The 17,354-nt window shown below is 54.2% G+C and overlaps 1 protein-coding gene across 6 annotated transcripts in view; it reads left to right on the top strand.

Moving 5' to 3' along the window:
* TMEM63B (transmembrane protein 63B) overlaps positions 1 to 17,354 on the top strand; it is a 24,131-nt gene extending 6,777 nt beyond the window's left edge. For 4 of the 6 annotated variants that reach the window (XM_039854829.1, XM_039854826.1, XM_039854828.1 and 1 more), the window contains 22 exons: positions 159 to 238; positions 491 to 529; positions 1,508 to 1,598; positions 3,064 to 3,101; positions 4,138 to 4,280; positions 4,375 to 4,426; positions 5,082 to 5,190; positions 5,800 to 5,870; positions 8,917 to 8,997; positions 9,476 to 9,599; positions 10,189 to 10,322; positions 10,467 to 10,604; positions 10,730 to 10,883; positions 11,831 to 11,937; positions 12,184 to 12,270; positions 12,461 to 12,526; positions 13,751 to 13,913; positions 14,469 to 14,574; positions 15,537 to 15,704; positions 15,945 to 16,060; positions 16,204 to 16,284; positions 16,559 to 17,354. In XM_039854829.1, the coding sequence (XP_039710763.1) occupies positions 159 to 238; positions 491 to 529; positions 1,508 to 1,598; positions 3,064 to 3,101; positions 4,138 to 4,280; positions 4,375 to 4,426; positions 5,082 to 5,190; positions 5,800 to 5,870; positions 8,917 to 8,997; positions 9,476 to 9,599; positions 10,189 to 10,322; positions 10,467 to 10,604; positions 10,730 to 10,883; positions 11,831 to 11,937; positions 12,184 to 12,270; positions 12,461 to 12,526; positions 13,751 to 13,913; positions 14,469 to 14,574; positions 15,537 to 15,704; positions 15,945 to 16,060; positions 16,204 to 16,284; positions 16,559 to 16,750 (2,340 nt within the window). In that variant the 3' untranslated portion in view covers positions 16,751 to 17,354. The other 2 variants (XM_039854830.1, XM_039854831.1) reach the window with 2 other exon arrangements.

The following is a 17,354-nucleotide window of genomic DNA, read 5'->3' as shown; positions in this document are numbered from 1 at the left end:
CTACGGTGCCCAAGGTGTGACTTCTAACCAGCAGACCCACCATGTCCCTAAGGCCTTCCCCTTCTAAGACAAGATTCAGGCCCCTTTGCCCCTGCCCTCCTGGCTAGTCATGTGGGTAAGTGGTCTCTCCACCTGCCAACCACTCCCTCTTCCCTCAGGCATTGCTGTTCCTGTTCTCCATCCTCCGGAAGGTGGCCTGGGACTATGGGCGGCTGGCTTTGGTGACAGATGCAGACAGGTAAAGCTTTGGGACTCTTCCCCACCCCTATACACACACATACACATACACACATGCACGCACCTTGTTCCACACTCCTCAGGGATAGGAAAGAGCCAGCCATCTCTCATCCCCCTCTGTTGGGGGACGAAGAGAGACCAGTCCCAGAGCAGGCATGGAGAGTATGAGGGCCCACAGTTGGGCCTTTGTCCCTTTCCAGTCTCCAGGGACCCTCCCCCACCCCTGCTAACTTTATCTGTTCTCTGTCCCCAGGCTTCGGCGGCAGGAGAGGGACCGAGTGGAACAGGAATAGTATGTGGGGCACCAGCCCCCTCATCCCCACTGAACCAGCTTTCCCCTTTCTTCATCTCTCATGCTTCTCTTCTCTTCCTGCCAAATTGCTGGTTTCTCTTTGCAGTTTTCTCCTCTGCAGGCTCATGTTTCGGATTAACGCAGGCGGTGTGCTTTGCAGAGCAGGGGCTCCCCAACTTGTCTCTGCCTGACCTCCCCCCCTCCCCCCACATCTCTCCCTCTGGCTCTCTGCCTGGGAAAAGTCTCTCCCCGTGCACCTGGCCTTCATGGCCCTGGTTGGCTGGAGTGGAGGGGCCGTCCTCCCTGAAACTCACAGTACACTCACCCTGTTGGTCGCAGAGACAAGGTTGGGTGTCACCAGTGGCTTCCTGTTCCCTAACAGCTAGTTCTTCATATTCCAGGGTTCTCTGCTTACTTTTTCAGGAGGCCTGGGAGGGGGGCTGCCCAAGGAGCCCCAAGTCTGGCCCTTTGTGTCACATCACGGTCTCTGTCTATAGGACTGGTGTTGGAGCTGCGGCAGCTGCTGGGGTCAGGGAAAAGGGCTGATAGGGGCCCACCTGGGAGACACCTCCCAGCCCTCCTTACCCCCACTCTCTGGGGCTCTTCTAGTCCATCCTTTTTTTCACCTCCCTATTGCCCTGTGCATGATATTGGCTGGGTTGCCCCTTTCCCCCCTGCTGGTCGGCTCTGGAACTGCAGGGCCCGTTCACATTCTTACTTCAACCTCCAGGGGCGATGATGAAGACAACCTCTTCCCTCCGCCAGCACCTGGGTCTGTGCCCCCAGATTCCCCTGAAGGCAAGAGGCAGATTTAAGGAAGGCAGGGAGAGGGCAGTCATTCCTCTCAGCTTCAGCCTCTGCGCTTTCTGTGCCTTGTCTACCTCTGGAACTCTGGAGAGGGAGCCCATCCATTTCACCCCCACTCCCCAGGGACTCTGACTCACCAGGCTCTCTCATCTCTCATCTCCCCACCCCCAGTGTGGCCTCAGCTATGCACGGAGACAGTCATGACCGGTATGAGCGTCTCACATCTGTCTCCAGCTCCGTCGACTTTGACCAAAGAGACAATGTGAGTGCCCTCCCCAGACTTCTTAGCCACCACACCCCTCCTCTAGAGCAGATGAACTCAGCAGCCTCTAACTTCCAGGGAGTTGGAGTCAGGTACCCATGGAGTGTGGCCTTCTCCTCAGCAAGGGCAGTGCTTGTCTAAGAACCATAGGGTGACCACCCATACCCAGAACCTCTGGCTCTGTCCTCCATGTCAGCCTCCAAACCAGCACTAGTCTAACATCCATGATTTCAAACTTCGTTCCACAGTATAATTCTGCGCCTGCCTCTGTTGATTAATTCTAAGGACCCGTTTTTCCTTAAACATGATCTTAGCAGTAATAATGAGCCTTCCACGCCACCTAGCAAAATATACAGAATCCATTGTGTTGTTCAGAGGTTGCAAGTTGGCAGCCCCTTGCTGGGCAGGTAGAGCAAGTTGACCAGCTTGTGAATTAGAGCTGAGTGACAGTGGCCCCTATGGACAAGGCTTGTTTCCGGTGATTCACAGCAGTCCCCAGACCCCTTTCCCATCAGAACCAACACTCTGGTGTTCCCCACTTGGCCCCCTGTCATTCTGCCAGGGTGAGATTCCTAGTCGGAACTCTAATCCTCAAGCCCTAGGATGGCCCTAGTCAGTCCAGCTTAGGCTCGGGCTCTCAAGGGTGGTAGCTCCTGTAGCAGCTGTAGCAGAAGAAGCCTATCAGCTTCCTGAGTTGGATTCATACTGGTAAGTGGCTAAGCAAAGTTATCACCCCTAGCACCCAGAGGTGTCCAGGTGGTCCTCAGACTCAGGTGATATTGACAACTGGTAGTATTGTCCCACATCTTGGCTGGAAGGCACCTCTCTCTCCCAGCTTGTGTTGAGCCTGGACCTTCTCCTGGTAGGGAGGTCAGGAGGGTTCTCCCTGCCTAGCCCTCCCCAGCTTATCCCCACCCTGCTCTGAGTGGGGTCTCTGTCTGAAGACAGGTCTGAAGGCTTGTGGGTCAGAGATTGCAGCTCATAGCGACCCAGGGGTTTGGTCTCTCTGGGGTATACCAGAAGATAAGTGAGAGAAACTCAGGCAGTGTGGCCCGCCCCTCTGCTTTTGGCAGCCATGTTGCAAACTCTTCTTATTAGCTACAGGTCTGGAGGTCCCCACTACTCTTCCTAGAACCCTGAATCCCACCCATCTCCATCCTGGGACACACAACTGCAGGACCTCTGGTTCTACTGCCCTGTTGGGTATTTGTGGAGATCTGTAGCTCTGGGCCCGAGAGCACACAGATAAGCCACTTTGGCCTTGGTTCTTTTCTTCTTCGAGGGCTGGCACCTTCCCTTTCCCCCCTCTCTGGGGTGAGTTAGTTTTTTTAGGGGATTGTGGAAGCTGCACCAGGGTGAGCCAAACCCGGGGTGATTATAAGAATTGGGTGGGTGGGACTTGAGGGGAAGGGAGGTTCAGGGTGGTGAGCTGGGGGCTCCAGCTGATAGCTCTCTGTCCCCCCAGGGTTTCTGTTCCTGGCTGACAGCCATCTTCAGGATAAAGTAAGTGAACAGTCTTCAGGTCCTAAAGAAAGGAAGAAACAGAGAAACTTCAGAACCTGTCATCTCCCCACAAAAGCTGAGGCCAGCAGCTTTGAGGGCCCTAGCGCTCCTAGCCAGCCCAACACTCTCCTCCCTACTCCAGGAGCCCAGGTCCTGGGGCTCTGGCCTCTGCTGTCCTCTGAGCTGGCCTCGCTTTACTCCCCGACAGTCTCCTGTGTGCCCCCTGCCTGGAGGGCCCACTCTTCTCACAACTCTCCCTGCCCCTGCCACCCTGTGAGAGCAGGGGCTGGAGCCCCCACCTCGGAGCCCCCACCTCAGAGCCTCCATGCAGCCAGCAGGTGGGGGCAGCAGGCAGGCTAGGAGCAGCCAGCCAGCAGCAGGCAGGAGCCAGTATCCAGCAGGCAGAAGTCAGGAGATCGGGCCACAGTGCGGCAGGCAGGCAGTGAGCACTGAGAGAGGCAGGAAGCCGGACAGGTCAGCACCACCACTGCCACTGGCCCCCCAAAATCCCCCCGCCAAGTGTATCATGTACTGTGCTGCAGCAGCACCCATAAGGTGCCATTGCTGCCTGAACCCCTGTCTTCTAGTCCCCATCCAGTCTCCTGCTTCTGACTCTTCCTGTCACCATTCCTCCTCCTCTTGCCTCATCTTCCCTTTGCCCACCTTCCTCTTCTCCTTTCTCTTTTCTCTCTACATTTGTCTTCTCTCTCTGCAGTCTTCCTTCTCTTATTCCTTCCTCCCTCCCTCCTTCCTAACTTCCTTCCTGTTCCTCTCTGTTATTCCTCTCCTTCTCTATTCTTCCCCTTTTCCTCCCTTTCTCCCTGCATCCTTCTTTTTCTCCTTCCCCTTTTCTCTCTCTCTCTTCTCTCTCTCTTCCCAGAAAATAGGGGTTCCAGAGACCTCATTTCAACCCCACACTGCTGCCAGATCGGCAAGGGCTAGGGTGGATGTGGGTGGGGGTGGGCAAGGGCAGGCAAGTCATGGCCCCTCTGTTACTGTGGTCTTCACTTAATTCCTCTCTCCTGCCACACCACAGAGATGATGAGATCCGGGACAAGTGTGGGGGTGACGCCGTGCACTACCTGTCCTTCCAGCGGCACATCATCGGGCTGCTGGTTGTCGTGGGTGTCCTCTCCGTAGGCATTGTGCTGCCTGTCAACTTCTCAGGGGACCTGCTGGGTCAGTGAGGGCCAGGATAGGTGGGGTGGACAAGGGGGCAGAAGGGGACAGGCCCTAACCCCACCACTGTCTTCTCCCTTTTCCCACCCCCCAGAGAACAATGCGTACAGCTTCGGGAGAACCACCATCGCCAACTTGAAATCAGGGTAAGTTTGGGAACCTGGTCAGTGAGTCCAGGGTCTGTGCTAGAGTCCAGGCCCCGATGAGGAGTAGAGGAAAGGGGACAGGTGGCTGAGGCTGCAGAGATGGCCGTGTGGTCATGAGGGCTTGGGTTGGAGACAAAGGAGGTAGATCCCTGCTGTGGATCACCAGGAATGATCAGATAAGAGAAGGGTGCAGCCTCGGGCAGGCCAGACTGGGGGCAGGTGGAGGGTAGTGTAGCCAGCAGGTAGGGCATGAAGAGATGATCCTGAGACATTTCAGTTGAAATAGAACAGGGTTAGGGTCTAGAGCAGAAGTCCCCAACCATTTTGGCACCAGGGACCGGTGCAGTAAGAATCTAATGACCCGAGGTGGGGCTGAGGTGGTGATAGTAGCGCTGGGGAGTGACTGCAAATACAAATGAAGCTTTGCTTGCTCGCCAGCCACTCATCCGCTATATGGCCTGGTACCAGACTGTGGCCCGAGGGTTGGTCGAGAGGATGTGGAGTGTGGGGCCTGCCCTGCGGGGTGTCAGAGCCAGAAGACGGGTGGCAGTAGAGGCCCTGGATCAAGGTTTAATTAGCACTAAGAGATTGGGTGTGGGGGTGTCTTGAGTGTTTTCCTAGCCCTGGTAGCCTCCATATCCTCTGCTCTGCCCAGGAACAACCTGCTATGGCTGCACACCTCCTTCGCCTTCCTGTACCTGCTGCTCACCGTCTATAGCATGCGTAGACACACCTCCAAGATGCGCTACAAGGAGGACGACCTGGTGAGTGTAGCAGAGCCCAGGTCTGTCCTATCCCCAGCCTCTTCCCTTCCCTCCAGGCCTTTCTTGCCTCAGCTGTAAAGAGTGTTGGCCCCAGGGTTAGTCCAGCTGGGTTTGAATCCTGACTCAGCAGCTCAGGAGTTAATTACCTCCCCAAGCCTCGGTGTCCTTGTCTGTCAAATGAGATAATAGCAGTACCGCTCCCATGGTTGGTGAGAAGGTGAAGTGAGGCGGAGTGTGGAAAGCACCCCGTGCTGTGCCTGGCACTCAGCAAATAGTGGTTGATGGATATGACAGTGAAATTCCTTCCCCTTCTACATTTATTTTCTAAACTAGTAGTAAAGACCCACTCCATGGCAACCACTGTCCTGGGTCCTCATTGCCTGAGGATCAGAGACTAGTACCCTACTCTCCTCCCCCCACCTCAGACCCCTCAAGGAGCAAGGGGCCAGATGGGTCTTTCATTAGGCTCACTGCCTGATTCCTATTAGAAATTCTCTGAGACCCAGCTTATCCCTAAGTCTCCTTCTACCTCATCTGCTCCTCTCTGCTCACCCATTCCCCACCCCTTCCCTGCATCCTCGTGCCCCTCTCACCTGCCTCTCTCCCCAGGTGAAGCGAACACTCTTCATCAATGGAATCTCCAAATATGCAGAGTCAGAAAAGATCAAGAAGCATTTTGAGTGAGTAGCCACTCCTATCCCCAACCCCAGGCCCTGCAGACCCTTCTTTGCCTTTCAACTCCCAAGATCCTCTTCACACACTTCTCACTTGGAGGTCTGGGCTGCAATGGAAGTGAAGGTTAGACGAAAGAATTCTGAGTCCAGGATGGTCTAGCGTTTGGGCTGGGTGACAGGTCTCTCTAAGAACACAAGAGAAATACTTGAGAACAAATTCCTAAAAAGTGAGTCCAGTCTGTACCACATACCCCGCTCCCTCTTCTCCAGCTTGAACTGGGTCAAAGGTTGTTGCCCCAGGGTCCATGGTGAGTAGCTTCTTCGAAATTATATGTGACATTCTGGAATTTGTGTGCAGACTGTCAGGGAGAAGCTCCATGGCTTTCAATGGATCATTAAGGAGCCGAGGAGAACCTGGGCTGTGTGTTCTGAGTTTCTTTCCAACTCTGGAAGTCTGTCTTAGTGGGGAGGGGAATATACATCTCCAGAGTGCCAGGTGGCTGGGATGAGGGATCCTAGCATACATTCATCTGTCCACTCAGCAGACTTTCTCAAATGCTATTAGGCATAAGTTAACTATGGTGGATCTTGGAACTATAAAGGTGAATTAAAGATCATCGAACTCTTAGGGAGTTCACAGTATGGAGGTCACCTTTAGGGGCCAGTGGAGGGTCTGATCGGAGATTGGTCTGAGGTCATTCTGTGTCAAAAGAAGGAGTTGGCCAATGGTCTTGATAAGGGACATTGGTGTTCTGCATCAGGGCTCGGCCTCTGGTCAGGATCAGGATTTTCTGAGGTCTAAATGTACTATAAGTTGGCCTGGATCAGAGGTCAGGCTTTGTTCTGGATCAGGACAACATTGAGAGTGTCTGGTCAGGATCAGATTCCAGACTCCTGTGTTATAGGAAAATGACTGGCTTGTGATCAGTATTAGTGGATGGATATTTATTCATTCAACATTTATTAGTCACTTTCTATTCCCCCAGGCGTAAATAAATGAGAAACAGGCCCTGCCCTCATACAATTTACAGAACAGCAGTCAAAATTAGATCAAAATTGGTCAGTATTAGAGAACGACTTGGGGTCCTATCTGAAGTTCAAGCTGCGATCAGCATTAGTGGGCAGTCTGGGTCAGGATTAAAGACAGTGTGCTCAGAATTAGGTGAGTAATCTTAATATTACTGTCCAGTTGGAATCAGCTGTCAATTTGTACTGACCAGTCCTTTAATAATAAATATCTATTGAGTACCTACTATGTTGATGCACTGGAGTAGGAGCTAGGGAAAGAGCAGTAAACAGAAGAAAAAATCCCATGTCTCATCTGCTTACATTCTAGTGGGCTGAGGCCAACAATAAACAAATCAACTAGTTCAAGACACTGTGTCAAGTAAGGATAGATGCTAAGAAGACAAACAAAGCAGGGAGAGGGATGGAGTGAAGGAAGGGTGTTTGGATCAGGTGGGCCGGGATATTCTGACAGGATGACGTTTGAGCTGCATGCACTGGGGGGGTGAACCCTACTAGTCAAGCATCCATTTATTCAGCATACATTTGTTGTACACCTATGTGCACCATACCAAGGAGACAAAGAAAAACCAGACTTGATGGCTGTCCGTGGGGAGCTCACAGTCCAAGTTGTCTGTTTCAGGGGGTCAGTCTATGGTTTTGTTTAGGAAACAGTCTGTGATTAAAATTAGTGGTTAGCCTATAAGCAGGAGTCGGGGAGACTGTGGTCCTAATTGGAGTTTTTGGGATCAGTGGGGTGAACATTATGGAACAGCCATTTCTTTGACCCAATCATACAGCACATGTTTATTGAGTACCTACTGTGTATAAGCTGTTGACTCAGGCCTGGGTATATGATGATGCACAAAAAGCGGCCTTGTCCTCGTGGGGCTCTTGGGATTGGTGACAGTATGGGCAGGGCTTATGGCCCAGGTCTGGAGTCTGTCTGCATTGGAGGACTCACCCAGCAGAGTTAGGGAATATCCAGTATGCAAACTCTGGAAGCCTATGTGGTGGGGTCCAAACGATCAGAGATTAGTCAGGTGAGATTGAGGGCTCAGCTAGCCACAGAGGTGAGGCCCTTCCAAAGAGGAATCCTAAAATGATTTGAGCAACAACAGTGTCACGGCAAAGGTCTGTAGTCTCCTAAAAAAGTGTTATTTCAAGGACCTCATCTCAGATTTCAGTTTCCAAATTCTCATGGGTTTGTCCAGTCTGTCTTGTTACTTTAGAACGATATCTTGTGCGTCTTTAACACTTAGTGGTCCTTCATTAAAATTTTTTTAAAGACGGGGCTCAGTCTAGATTAGGGATGAGGATCAAGGAGCAAGTGCATGATCAGAATGAAAAAGGAAGTGCTCCTGCACTGAGTTAGCAGGTGTCCCTCAGGTACTGGGCATCAGGAATGGTCTATCTCTGGTCAGTCTTAAGTCAAGGTTGGGGTGAATTTGGGGTCAGGGTTAGAGAATCAGTCTTGTGTCCGGGTTATGGGTCAGTTTGGATCAGGGTAAAGGATCTGGCTCTGTCCAAGGTTAGAGGTCAATCTCAAGTCAAGGTTCAAGATTGATATTTGGTTGGTCTTGGGGCAGGGGTCATTCTGTAGACTGGGCTGTGGATTATTTGGAGTCAGTCCGTGGTGGACTATACAGTGTGGGACTATACCCAGATCTAGGAACAGGGTAAAGGAAACAACCCATAACTAGAAACAGTTTCTCTCAACTTAAAGTCCACAGCCCTGGACAAGAATCAGACCACAGTCATGGCTTGCCTGACACTATGCCGTGTGCACCTACATCCTGGGTCATCAGCCCTACACTATACTCCCACAGTCCCCCATGCCTCTCTGCACATACTCCCCCGACTCAGATAAGCATGAAGAGGAATTTCAAAATTTTATTCAAGGGTAACTCTCATTTTTGTAGACTAAGAAGGAGCTTGAATTGGGGTGGAGGCGGGGTGCGTGTCCTGAAGTTGATGGGGTCATGCATGAAAGTCAGGAGCAGAAGGGCAGAGTCCCTGCAGAAAATGATGGTGGGCTGTGTTTCAGGGAGGCCTACCCCAACTGCACGGTTCTGGAAGCCCGCCCATGTTACAATGTGGCTCGTCTTATGTTCCTCGATGCAGAGAGGTAATGGGGCTGGGAAATGGAGGTGGGGGTGACACCTGAGAGCCCCCTGCCCATTAGGGCATCTTGGTTGTCACAGAGGAGCCTGGCTTCCCTTCCAGGTGTTTCCCAAGGCGTTTGATTTTAATTCAATCCCTAGAATGCCTAACCATTCACTTCTGGAGAAAGCAAGGCCTGGAGATTAGAGTAGGTTGCAAGAGGAGAGGAGCCCACTGTCCTCATCTCATCTGAGGACAGACACTTCTTCAGCTATAGTATGAGAAGTTGAGGCCAGATTATAGGAAGAATTTCTGGCCCTCAAAAGATGGGTAGAGAGACCCTGGGATGGGAATGTGTCTGAACCATGTATCCTAAACAAACCCAAGAGCAAAATAGCTCCTATCTTTGACTAGATGACCCCTGAGCTGGGCTTCCTGCCCATCCTCACAGCTAGCCTCAGCCCCAGCCAGGCAGTGGATGACTGGGCACCTGGGTCCTACAGGAAGAAGGCCGAGCGGGGAAAGTTGTATTTCACAAACCTCCAGAGCAAGGAGAATATCCCCACCATGATCAACCCCAAGCCCTGTGGCCACCTCTGCTGCTGCGTGGTTCGAGGCTGTGAGCAGGTATGAAGTGGGCTGGCCGCGGGGCGTGCCCACCCTTGGCTCAGACCTCAGGGCCCAGGAGCTCCTGATGGAGGGGCTAGAAGATCCTGGGGAGACAGGTCACAGCAGAAATGGATGCTCCTCACTGTGCATGTACCACAACCCCATGAACACACACAAATAGGCCTGCACATAAAACCCAAAAATAAACAAACCATGGAGGAGGCAAAGCCAGGGCTGGAGCCAGGGCTGGGGGCAGGGTACAGCCCCTCTGTCAGCAGGTCCCTACCTGTTCCTACAGTCCTTTAAGCCCTATTCCCATTTTGGGGTTGTCCTCTGTCCCTACAGTGACCAAACTTTCAACCCCCAAATCAGTGTTATACTATATTTACTGGCTCTGTGGCTTTAGGCAAGTTACTTGACTGCTCTGTGCCTCAGTTTCCTCATCTGTAAGATAGAGCTAATTATACTTCCCTCATAGGATTCTTGTGAGAGACACAGGAAGCTTAAAGCACTACCTGGCCTGTAGGAAGTTCTGGGTCAGTATTGGCTGGTGCTGCGGGCACCAACCCAGCTCTCAGCCCAGAGCCTGCCTTGCCCTCCCTGGTAGGTAGAGGCCATCGAGTACTACACGAAGCTGGAGCAGAAGCTGAAGGAGGACTACAAGCGGGAGAAAGAGAAGGTGAACGAGAAGCCTCTTGGCATGGCCTTTGTCACCTTCCACAATGAGACCATCACCGCCATGTGAGCCCCCGCCCGGCCTGTGCACCCTGGCCCTGGTCCCCCAGTGACCCGCTGGGACTCTTGGGTCCCTGTGTTCATGGCCAGCTATCAACAGTGGGGTCCCCAGCACCTGGTGCTGCAGTAAACAGTGTCTCTTACCCCCAGCATCCTGAAGGACTTCAACGTGTGTAAGTGCCAGGGCTGCACTTGCCGTGGGGAGCCACGCTCCTCGTCCTGCAGTGAGTCCCTACACATCTCCAACTGGACCGTGTCCTACGCCCCTGACCCCCAGAACATCTACTGGTGAGTAAAGGGATATGGCAGGGGCAGGCTTCAGTGGGTAGGGTGGATGGCAGGGAGTTCCTGATGTCACCAGGGACCAATCGGGTGTCCAGTCCCAGAAGTGACTGCCTCCCCTGCCTTCCCAGGGAGCACCTCTCCATCCGCGGCTTCATCTGGTGGCTGCGCTGCCTGGTCATCAATGTCGTCCTCTTCATCCTCCTCTTCTTCCTCACCACCCCGGCCATCATCATCACCACCATGGACAAGTTCAACGTCACCAAGCCCGTAGAGTACCTCAACGTGAGGCCACACCCCACCCCACCCTTCTAGACTGTGTCACAAGGGTTGTCCTGGCCCAGATCCCTCCTGGGGATGGGGGAAACCAGAATGCCTTCTACCTAGTCCGGCTCCTCTACTGCCTTTCCCATCCAGCCCCACCAGAAAGCGCCCACAGGACCATGAGCCGCAAACCCCTCTGTGCACTTCCCTTGGCTCCCTGCCACCTTCCCACAGGAGCAGCCACCTTTGGGTGTGCACACACCTAGAGAGACACCCACAGAGAGAGCCCAGGCCCTAACTGGCCGTGTGACATGGGATAAGTCCCTCCTTCACATCCCTCATTCTCCCCAACAGAAGAATGGAAGGTTCAGACTTGATCGTTGTCTTCCAAACTTAGAGTCTGATGCCTTTATCAAAAGGATTGTTACAGTGTGGAAAAACCAGGCTGCTCAGATGGCAGCAAAGCAGGGGCCACTTCACCTGGTCTCCCCTCACCCCTCTAACCATGTACACAGCGTACCTCCTTGGAGCCTCAAAATTCAAAGAAAGATTGAAAATCATTGTGTGATAATAGCATAACAGATAAGACTTAAACTGCCTGGGTTCAGATCTACACCCCACTGCTTACTAACTGGGTTAATTATTGAATCACTTTTTATTTTTGCCTCAGTTTGCTCATCTGTAAAATGGGGTAATATTGTTGTGAGGCTAAATACATGTAAAGTACATGATCAGTGCTTGGCACGTAGTAGGGACTTAGTAAATGCTAAGTAATATTATTCACTCTGGGGTTGTACATGTGGCCCTGGCCCTCACCTTCAACCTTTGCCCTCACATGTTCTGGACTTCTGACATGGGGCCCTGAGAACTGTGAGGCCCAGGCTCAGTGGGGGAGGAGGCAGGTAAGCAAAGCAAGCTGAGCCCACTAGACTGCCCCTGCCTGACACATCCCCCTGTGCCCCCTGCAGAACCCAATCATCACCCAGTTCTTCCCTACCCTGCTGCTGTGGTGCTTCTCGGCCCTGCTCCCCACCATCGTCTACTACTCTGCCTTCTTTGAAGCTCACTGGACACGGTGAGACACCTTCACATACATAGCACCCCGCTCTGGCCCCCTAGGGGCACCTATGCCATTGGGCAGCCCTTTGCCATTCAGACTCCCTGCCCTGGTGGTCCCAGAGTTGGCAGGGAAGGGATGATGCCTCATCCTAACCTCGGGAAGCCCCCCCTTTTTCAGGGGACCCTCCTAGGATACTGTATTGACTGGGGGGCAGAATGGGGGCTGGCCCGCCTCACCTCTGCCCCTGTGCCCCTGCCCCAGCTCCGGAGAGAACAGGACCACCATGCACAAGTGCTACACCTTCCTCATCTTCATGGTGCTGCTCCTGCCCTCACTGGGACTGAGCAGGTAGGTTTTCAGAGGAAGGGATGAGAACTGGGAGTTGGGGAGTGGGTAGCAGGATGGGGAGAGGGAACAGTTCAGGCTCCCACCTCCCCTGCCAAAGCCAAGGGCCCCATGTCTGGGGGGCATCCCCAGGGGCTCTTGGCAGGGACTCTCCCTCCCCATTCCAGCCCCCCACCACACCTCTCCTCTCCAGCCTGGACCTCTTCTTCCGCTGGCTCTTTGACAAGAAATTCTTGGCTGAGGCAGCTATTCGGTTTGAGTGAGTGACCGGGGCCCCTGGGGAATGAGACTGGATGGTGGGGGTGGGTATGCCTGAAAGACACTTCCTTCTCCATGGGAGGGAGCAGCAAAGCTCCCCACCCCCACTGCAGGGAGAAAGAGGGGCTGACATCACAGAGTGGTAGGACCATTCCAAAGGACTCACAGGGTGTGTCTCAGGTATATATCTGGGAGATATTCCTGGGGTCTGTGTTGGAGCTCACACTCTGGGAACCTCTCTGCATTCTACAGTCACCCTCAAGGTGTATTTGGGGCCCCCACTTGGGAGGTTTCTATGTGGGCTCTGGGTGCATATTCTGGGGTAAACTTCACTCGGGAGATTTGGAGAGCTGTCTGTAGTGGGATCTTGGTCATACTGTGGAAATGACTTGGGAGTTCCTAGAAGTATCCCTGAGGATCTCTGGAGCCCACACTTTTGAGTGTCTGTGGGGGGCTCTGGGGCTCACACTTTGGGGTGCTTATGGAGCGCAAGTTCTGAGAACACCTCTGAAGTTTCAGGCTCCTATTCATAGGTGTGATGAGTTCTTTCTGGGATACCTTCTTTCTCTGGGGATCCCCGTGAGGGTGTCTTAGTGGGCACATACCATGGCTGTTCAAGTGGGTGGAAGCTCTAGGATTCTTCCTCTGGGCCATATGCGGTAATCTTGGGATCACGCTTGGAGTGTCGCAAGCATTGACAAAGGTCCCCCCTTCTGAAGTCTCTGGGGGAGGGTCCTGGGCTTTTGTTCTGGAGATGACTGAGGCTTGTACTCTGGGGTAACTCTGGGTTAAGTTAAGGTCTAAGGGAGCCTTCTAGGTATTCCTGGGGCTCACACCATTGGGGGTCTTGGGGGTCTCACAGGATTATCTATGGAGACTTCAGGCAGTCATACCCTGCACACTGGTGGCCTTAGGGGTCTCAAGCACTCTCTCCATGAGTCTTTATGGGTCACAAGTTCTCAGGGTACCTCTGGGCTCACACTCTCAGGTGTTTTCCACGAACACTGAGAGTGTTGGAGGTGTCTGCTGACACTCTGGTGTCTGCCTCTGGGGCTCACATTCTGAGGGGACTAGGGCACAGGTGCTTGAGGGCCGAGCTAGAGACACATGAGTGTGTCCAAAAGGCATGTTGGGGGTGAAGGTGTGGTGCGCTGTAATGCTGGCAGTGGGCAGGTAGCCACCAGGTCCCCCATGGGTGCAATGCTGGAGCACCTGGTGCCCGCAGGTGCGTGTTCCTGCCCGACAACGGCGCCTTCTTCGTGAACTACGTCATTGCCTCAGCCTTTATCGGCAACGCCATGGACCTGCTGCGCATCCCAGGCCTGCTCATGTACATGATCCGGCTCTGCCTGGCGCGCTCCGCCGCCGAGAGGCGCAACGTGAAGCGGGTACGGCCGCCTGGGCCGCAGCGGTCCGCACAGCGCCCTCTGGTGGGACCAACCAGAAACAGCGGCAGCGTGCTAGGGTGTGGGGCACGAGGGTACTGGGACTTGGGGAGCCCAGTTCCGTGGCCCTGGTCTAGCCCTTTCCCATTAGTTTTCCCATATGCGCAGCGATGAATCGACATAGATAACACCGAAGGCCCTGGCCAGTTCTGACAGTCTAGTATTTGTGATGGGAGTTGGGGGAGGTCCAGGTCCCTACACCTAGGGTCCCTGGGCCCTAACCCCACACAAGGGCTCTGGGCATCCCATTCCCAAGCCCACCTCCTGCCAGCCCCTGATCCCTCGGAGGCCCCTCTCTATGCCCCATCATTATCCATCCTGACCACCTTCTCAGCCTTGGCCCCTCTCTCCATCTGCTTTGCCCTGCACTACCCTGGTCATGGGCTTCCTTTTCTCCTTGGCTTCTTTCCTGGCTCCCTCTCCCCTCCCACCTGCCCTGTGCCCCTCCAGTATGTCCCTCCCTTTCCTGAGCCACCCTCCTGCCCATCTCCCCCCCAGCATCAGGCCTACGAGTTCCAGTTTGGCGCAGCCTACGCCTGGATGATGTGCGTCTTCACGGTGGTCATGACCTACAGTATCACCTGCCCCATCATCGTGCCCTTCGGTAGGCACCGCCGCGCCGGGACCTGGGCCCTGCTCGGGGGGACCCAGGACCTCACCTGCTCCACTCTAGTAAGGCAGGCCACCCTGAGTGGACAGGGCCCCGGCTGGGAGACCGGCCCCTCGAGCCTCCCGCCCGGTTCCTGGCTCAGTCTGGGGTCTGGCCTTGCGGGGAGGAGGGGAAAAGCCATCCCAGCTCAGGCCGGACCCAGCTGGTGTGCTGGACCCCTGGGCAAAGTTACACCAATATGGCCATACTCGCCAATACCAGTGCTTTCACTCAACTGGATATACTGGGACACAATCACATACCCACTAAGGTATTCACACACATACTTCTACACAGGATCCATGGGCACACTTGTACACAGCCCTGTAAACACAAGAAGGACCTTTGGATTCCAGGGTGGGGTTGGGTCCTTGCTACTCATGGAGATGCCCTGCTATGACTGAGCTGGGTGACTTGGGCAAGTCCCTCTTCTAAAATTTAGCAGTTTCTCTTCAATGAATACCCCCACTAGTGGCCTCTACATTCCCCTTGATAACATCCCAACCCCTTAACCACTCTCCCTGGTTGTCGAAGGCTCCAAACTAACCTCTTTGTCCTCATTAGAAAGCTCTCATTCCCTCAGCCTCCAGGAAAATAGAACTTACTACCTAATTCATACTCATCTATTTGGAAACAGGGATAGAAAAAGTGGTATGGGTTTTAAAAGGACGCTCATTGACCCAAATGAATAGATTTCTATTCTAGTGAGGGGCTGCAGAATCAAGGGGTTGAAGCAGAGGAAGCTGAGGTTCTCTGGTCCTGCTGAGGGCTTAGGCCACTATCCTGAATGGGGTTGGGGCAGGGTAATGGGGGCCAGCCCTTCAGTGACCTCGGAAGGACCAGACAGCCTGTGACAGACACACACAGAGGTCTGGCGGCACTGGTTTTGAGGTCAGAGCCCATGTGGCTTCCTCCAGGGCTCATGTACATGCTGCTGAAGCACCTGGTAGACAGGTATAATCTCTACTACGCCTACCTGCCGGCCAAGCTGGACAAGAAGATCCACTCCGGGGCTGTGAACCAGGTGGTAGCCGCGCCAATCCTCTGCCTCTTCTGGCTGCTCTTCTTCTCCACCATGCGCACGGGTGAGGGCCTCCCTCGGAGCTGGGGTGGGGCAGGGGAGACTCCCTCCAGAGTCAAAGCAGAGCAGGCCCCTGGAGGTCCATGATGGCTGGGGGCTGCAGACAAGGGGCCTGGGAAAAGCTGCAGCACGTGGGAGTGTGGGACTGCATTCAGAAGGTAGCAAAGTGGGGTGGTGGGCCCCTAAGAGGGAAGCCTAGAGGAGAGGTAGCAACCCCATTCTTTGTCCCCCCACCCCATACCAGGGTTCCTAGCCCCCACGTCCATGTTCACATTCGTGGTCCTGGTCATCACCATTGTCATCTGTCTCTGCCACGTCTGCTTCGGACACTTCAAATACCTCAGTGCCCACAACTACAAGGTGTGGGGCAAGGGGGGCGGGGGACACGGGAATGATTGGGATCTGTGGGCAGGGGCAACATGTGCCAAAGGGTGTGGGGTCATAATTGCAGCTGAGGGTAAGGGCATTTCCCCCACTTCCTGACTCATTCTGGGCTCCTCAAGATTGAGCACACGGAGACAGATGCTGTGGACCCCAGAAGCAATGGACGGCCCCCCACTGCTGCTGCTGTCCCTAAATCTGCGGTGAGTGCCCCACTCCATGACTAAGGGTGGGGAGGGGCCTCCGAGACTTAGCTCCAAAGCTGGGTGTCCCGTTATCCTCCAGAAGGAGAAGTCTGTTCCAGACCCCACAGACTGGAGAACAGGAACAGGGAGAAACCTAGCTTCACCCGGGGCTGCCCGCTTCCCCTGGGCGGAGGATACCACCCCTCCCCCTGTAGGCCCTGCGACTCCCTATCACCCTCTCCCCAGGAGGGTCAGCTGCTCACTCTCACGCCCCACTCTTCTACCCTTTCAGAAATACATCGCTCAGGTGCTGCAGGACTCAGAGGTGGACGGGGATGGGGATGGGGGTCCTGGGAGCTCGGGGGACGAGCCCCCGTCATCCTCGTCCCAAGATGAGGAGCTGCTGATGCCGCCTGGTGGCCTCACGGACACAGATTTCCAGTCTTGCGAGGACAGCCTCATAGAGAATGAAATTCACCAGTAAGGGGAGGGAGGGGCCCTGGAGGCCACGCCCTGCCCCACCCTACCTGCCCCCTACGGACACTAAAAAAAAAACGCTAATAATTTATTAGATCTAAAGCCCTTCCTCCCCATCCCCTGCTTTCATTAAGGTATTTAAACCTGGGGGTTTTGCCACTCTTCCCCACCCCATGGAGGGAGGGAGGGAGCCCCCCAACCTCAGTGAGGAGAGCCCCGAGCCGGCCCGGGGCAACAGGCTATGGACACAGTTCCCCCAGATCAGTGCCCCCCAAGCTAGTAGCTAGTCAGGAAAGGGTTAATGAAAGCCAAGAGGGGTACCTGGTGCCATGGCTGGAGACCTGGGGGAGCAGATGAATCAGGGCAGCCCCCCCAGTTCTCTCCTCCCCCCAAGTCTCCCTGGGATCTGGCACTCCAGGGAAGTGGAGCCTCCAGCCCCTACAGGTTGCATGAGAGGGGAAGGGGTACTGAGTGGGAGGAAGAGTCAGGCCTGAGCCAGGGGGGGTGACCTGGGTGGGGGGTGGCTGACACTGGAAAATGGGTTTTTGCACTGTTTTTTTGTTTTGTTTTGTTTTTTTCCTTTAAAATAAAAATGAAAAGAAAAGCTCTGA

This window comes from Pteropus medius, unplaced genomic scaffold, assembly GCF_902729225.1.
Source record: "Pteropus medius unplaced genomic scaffold, Ma_sr-lr_union100, whole genome shotgun sequence".
NCBI lineage: Eukaryota > Metazoa > Chordata > Mammalia > Chiroptera > Pteropodidae > Pteropus > Pteropus medius.
This window is presented reverse-complemented; position numbering and strand designations above follow the sequence as displayed.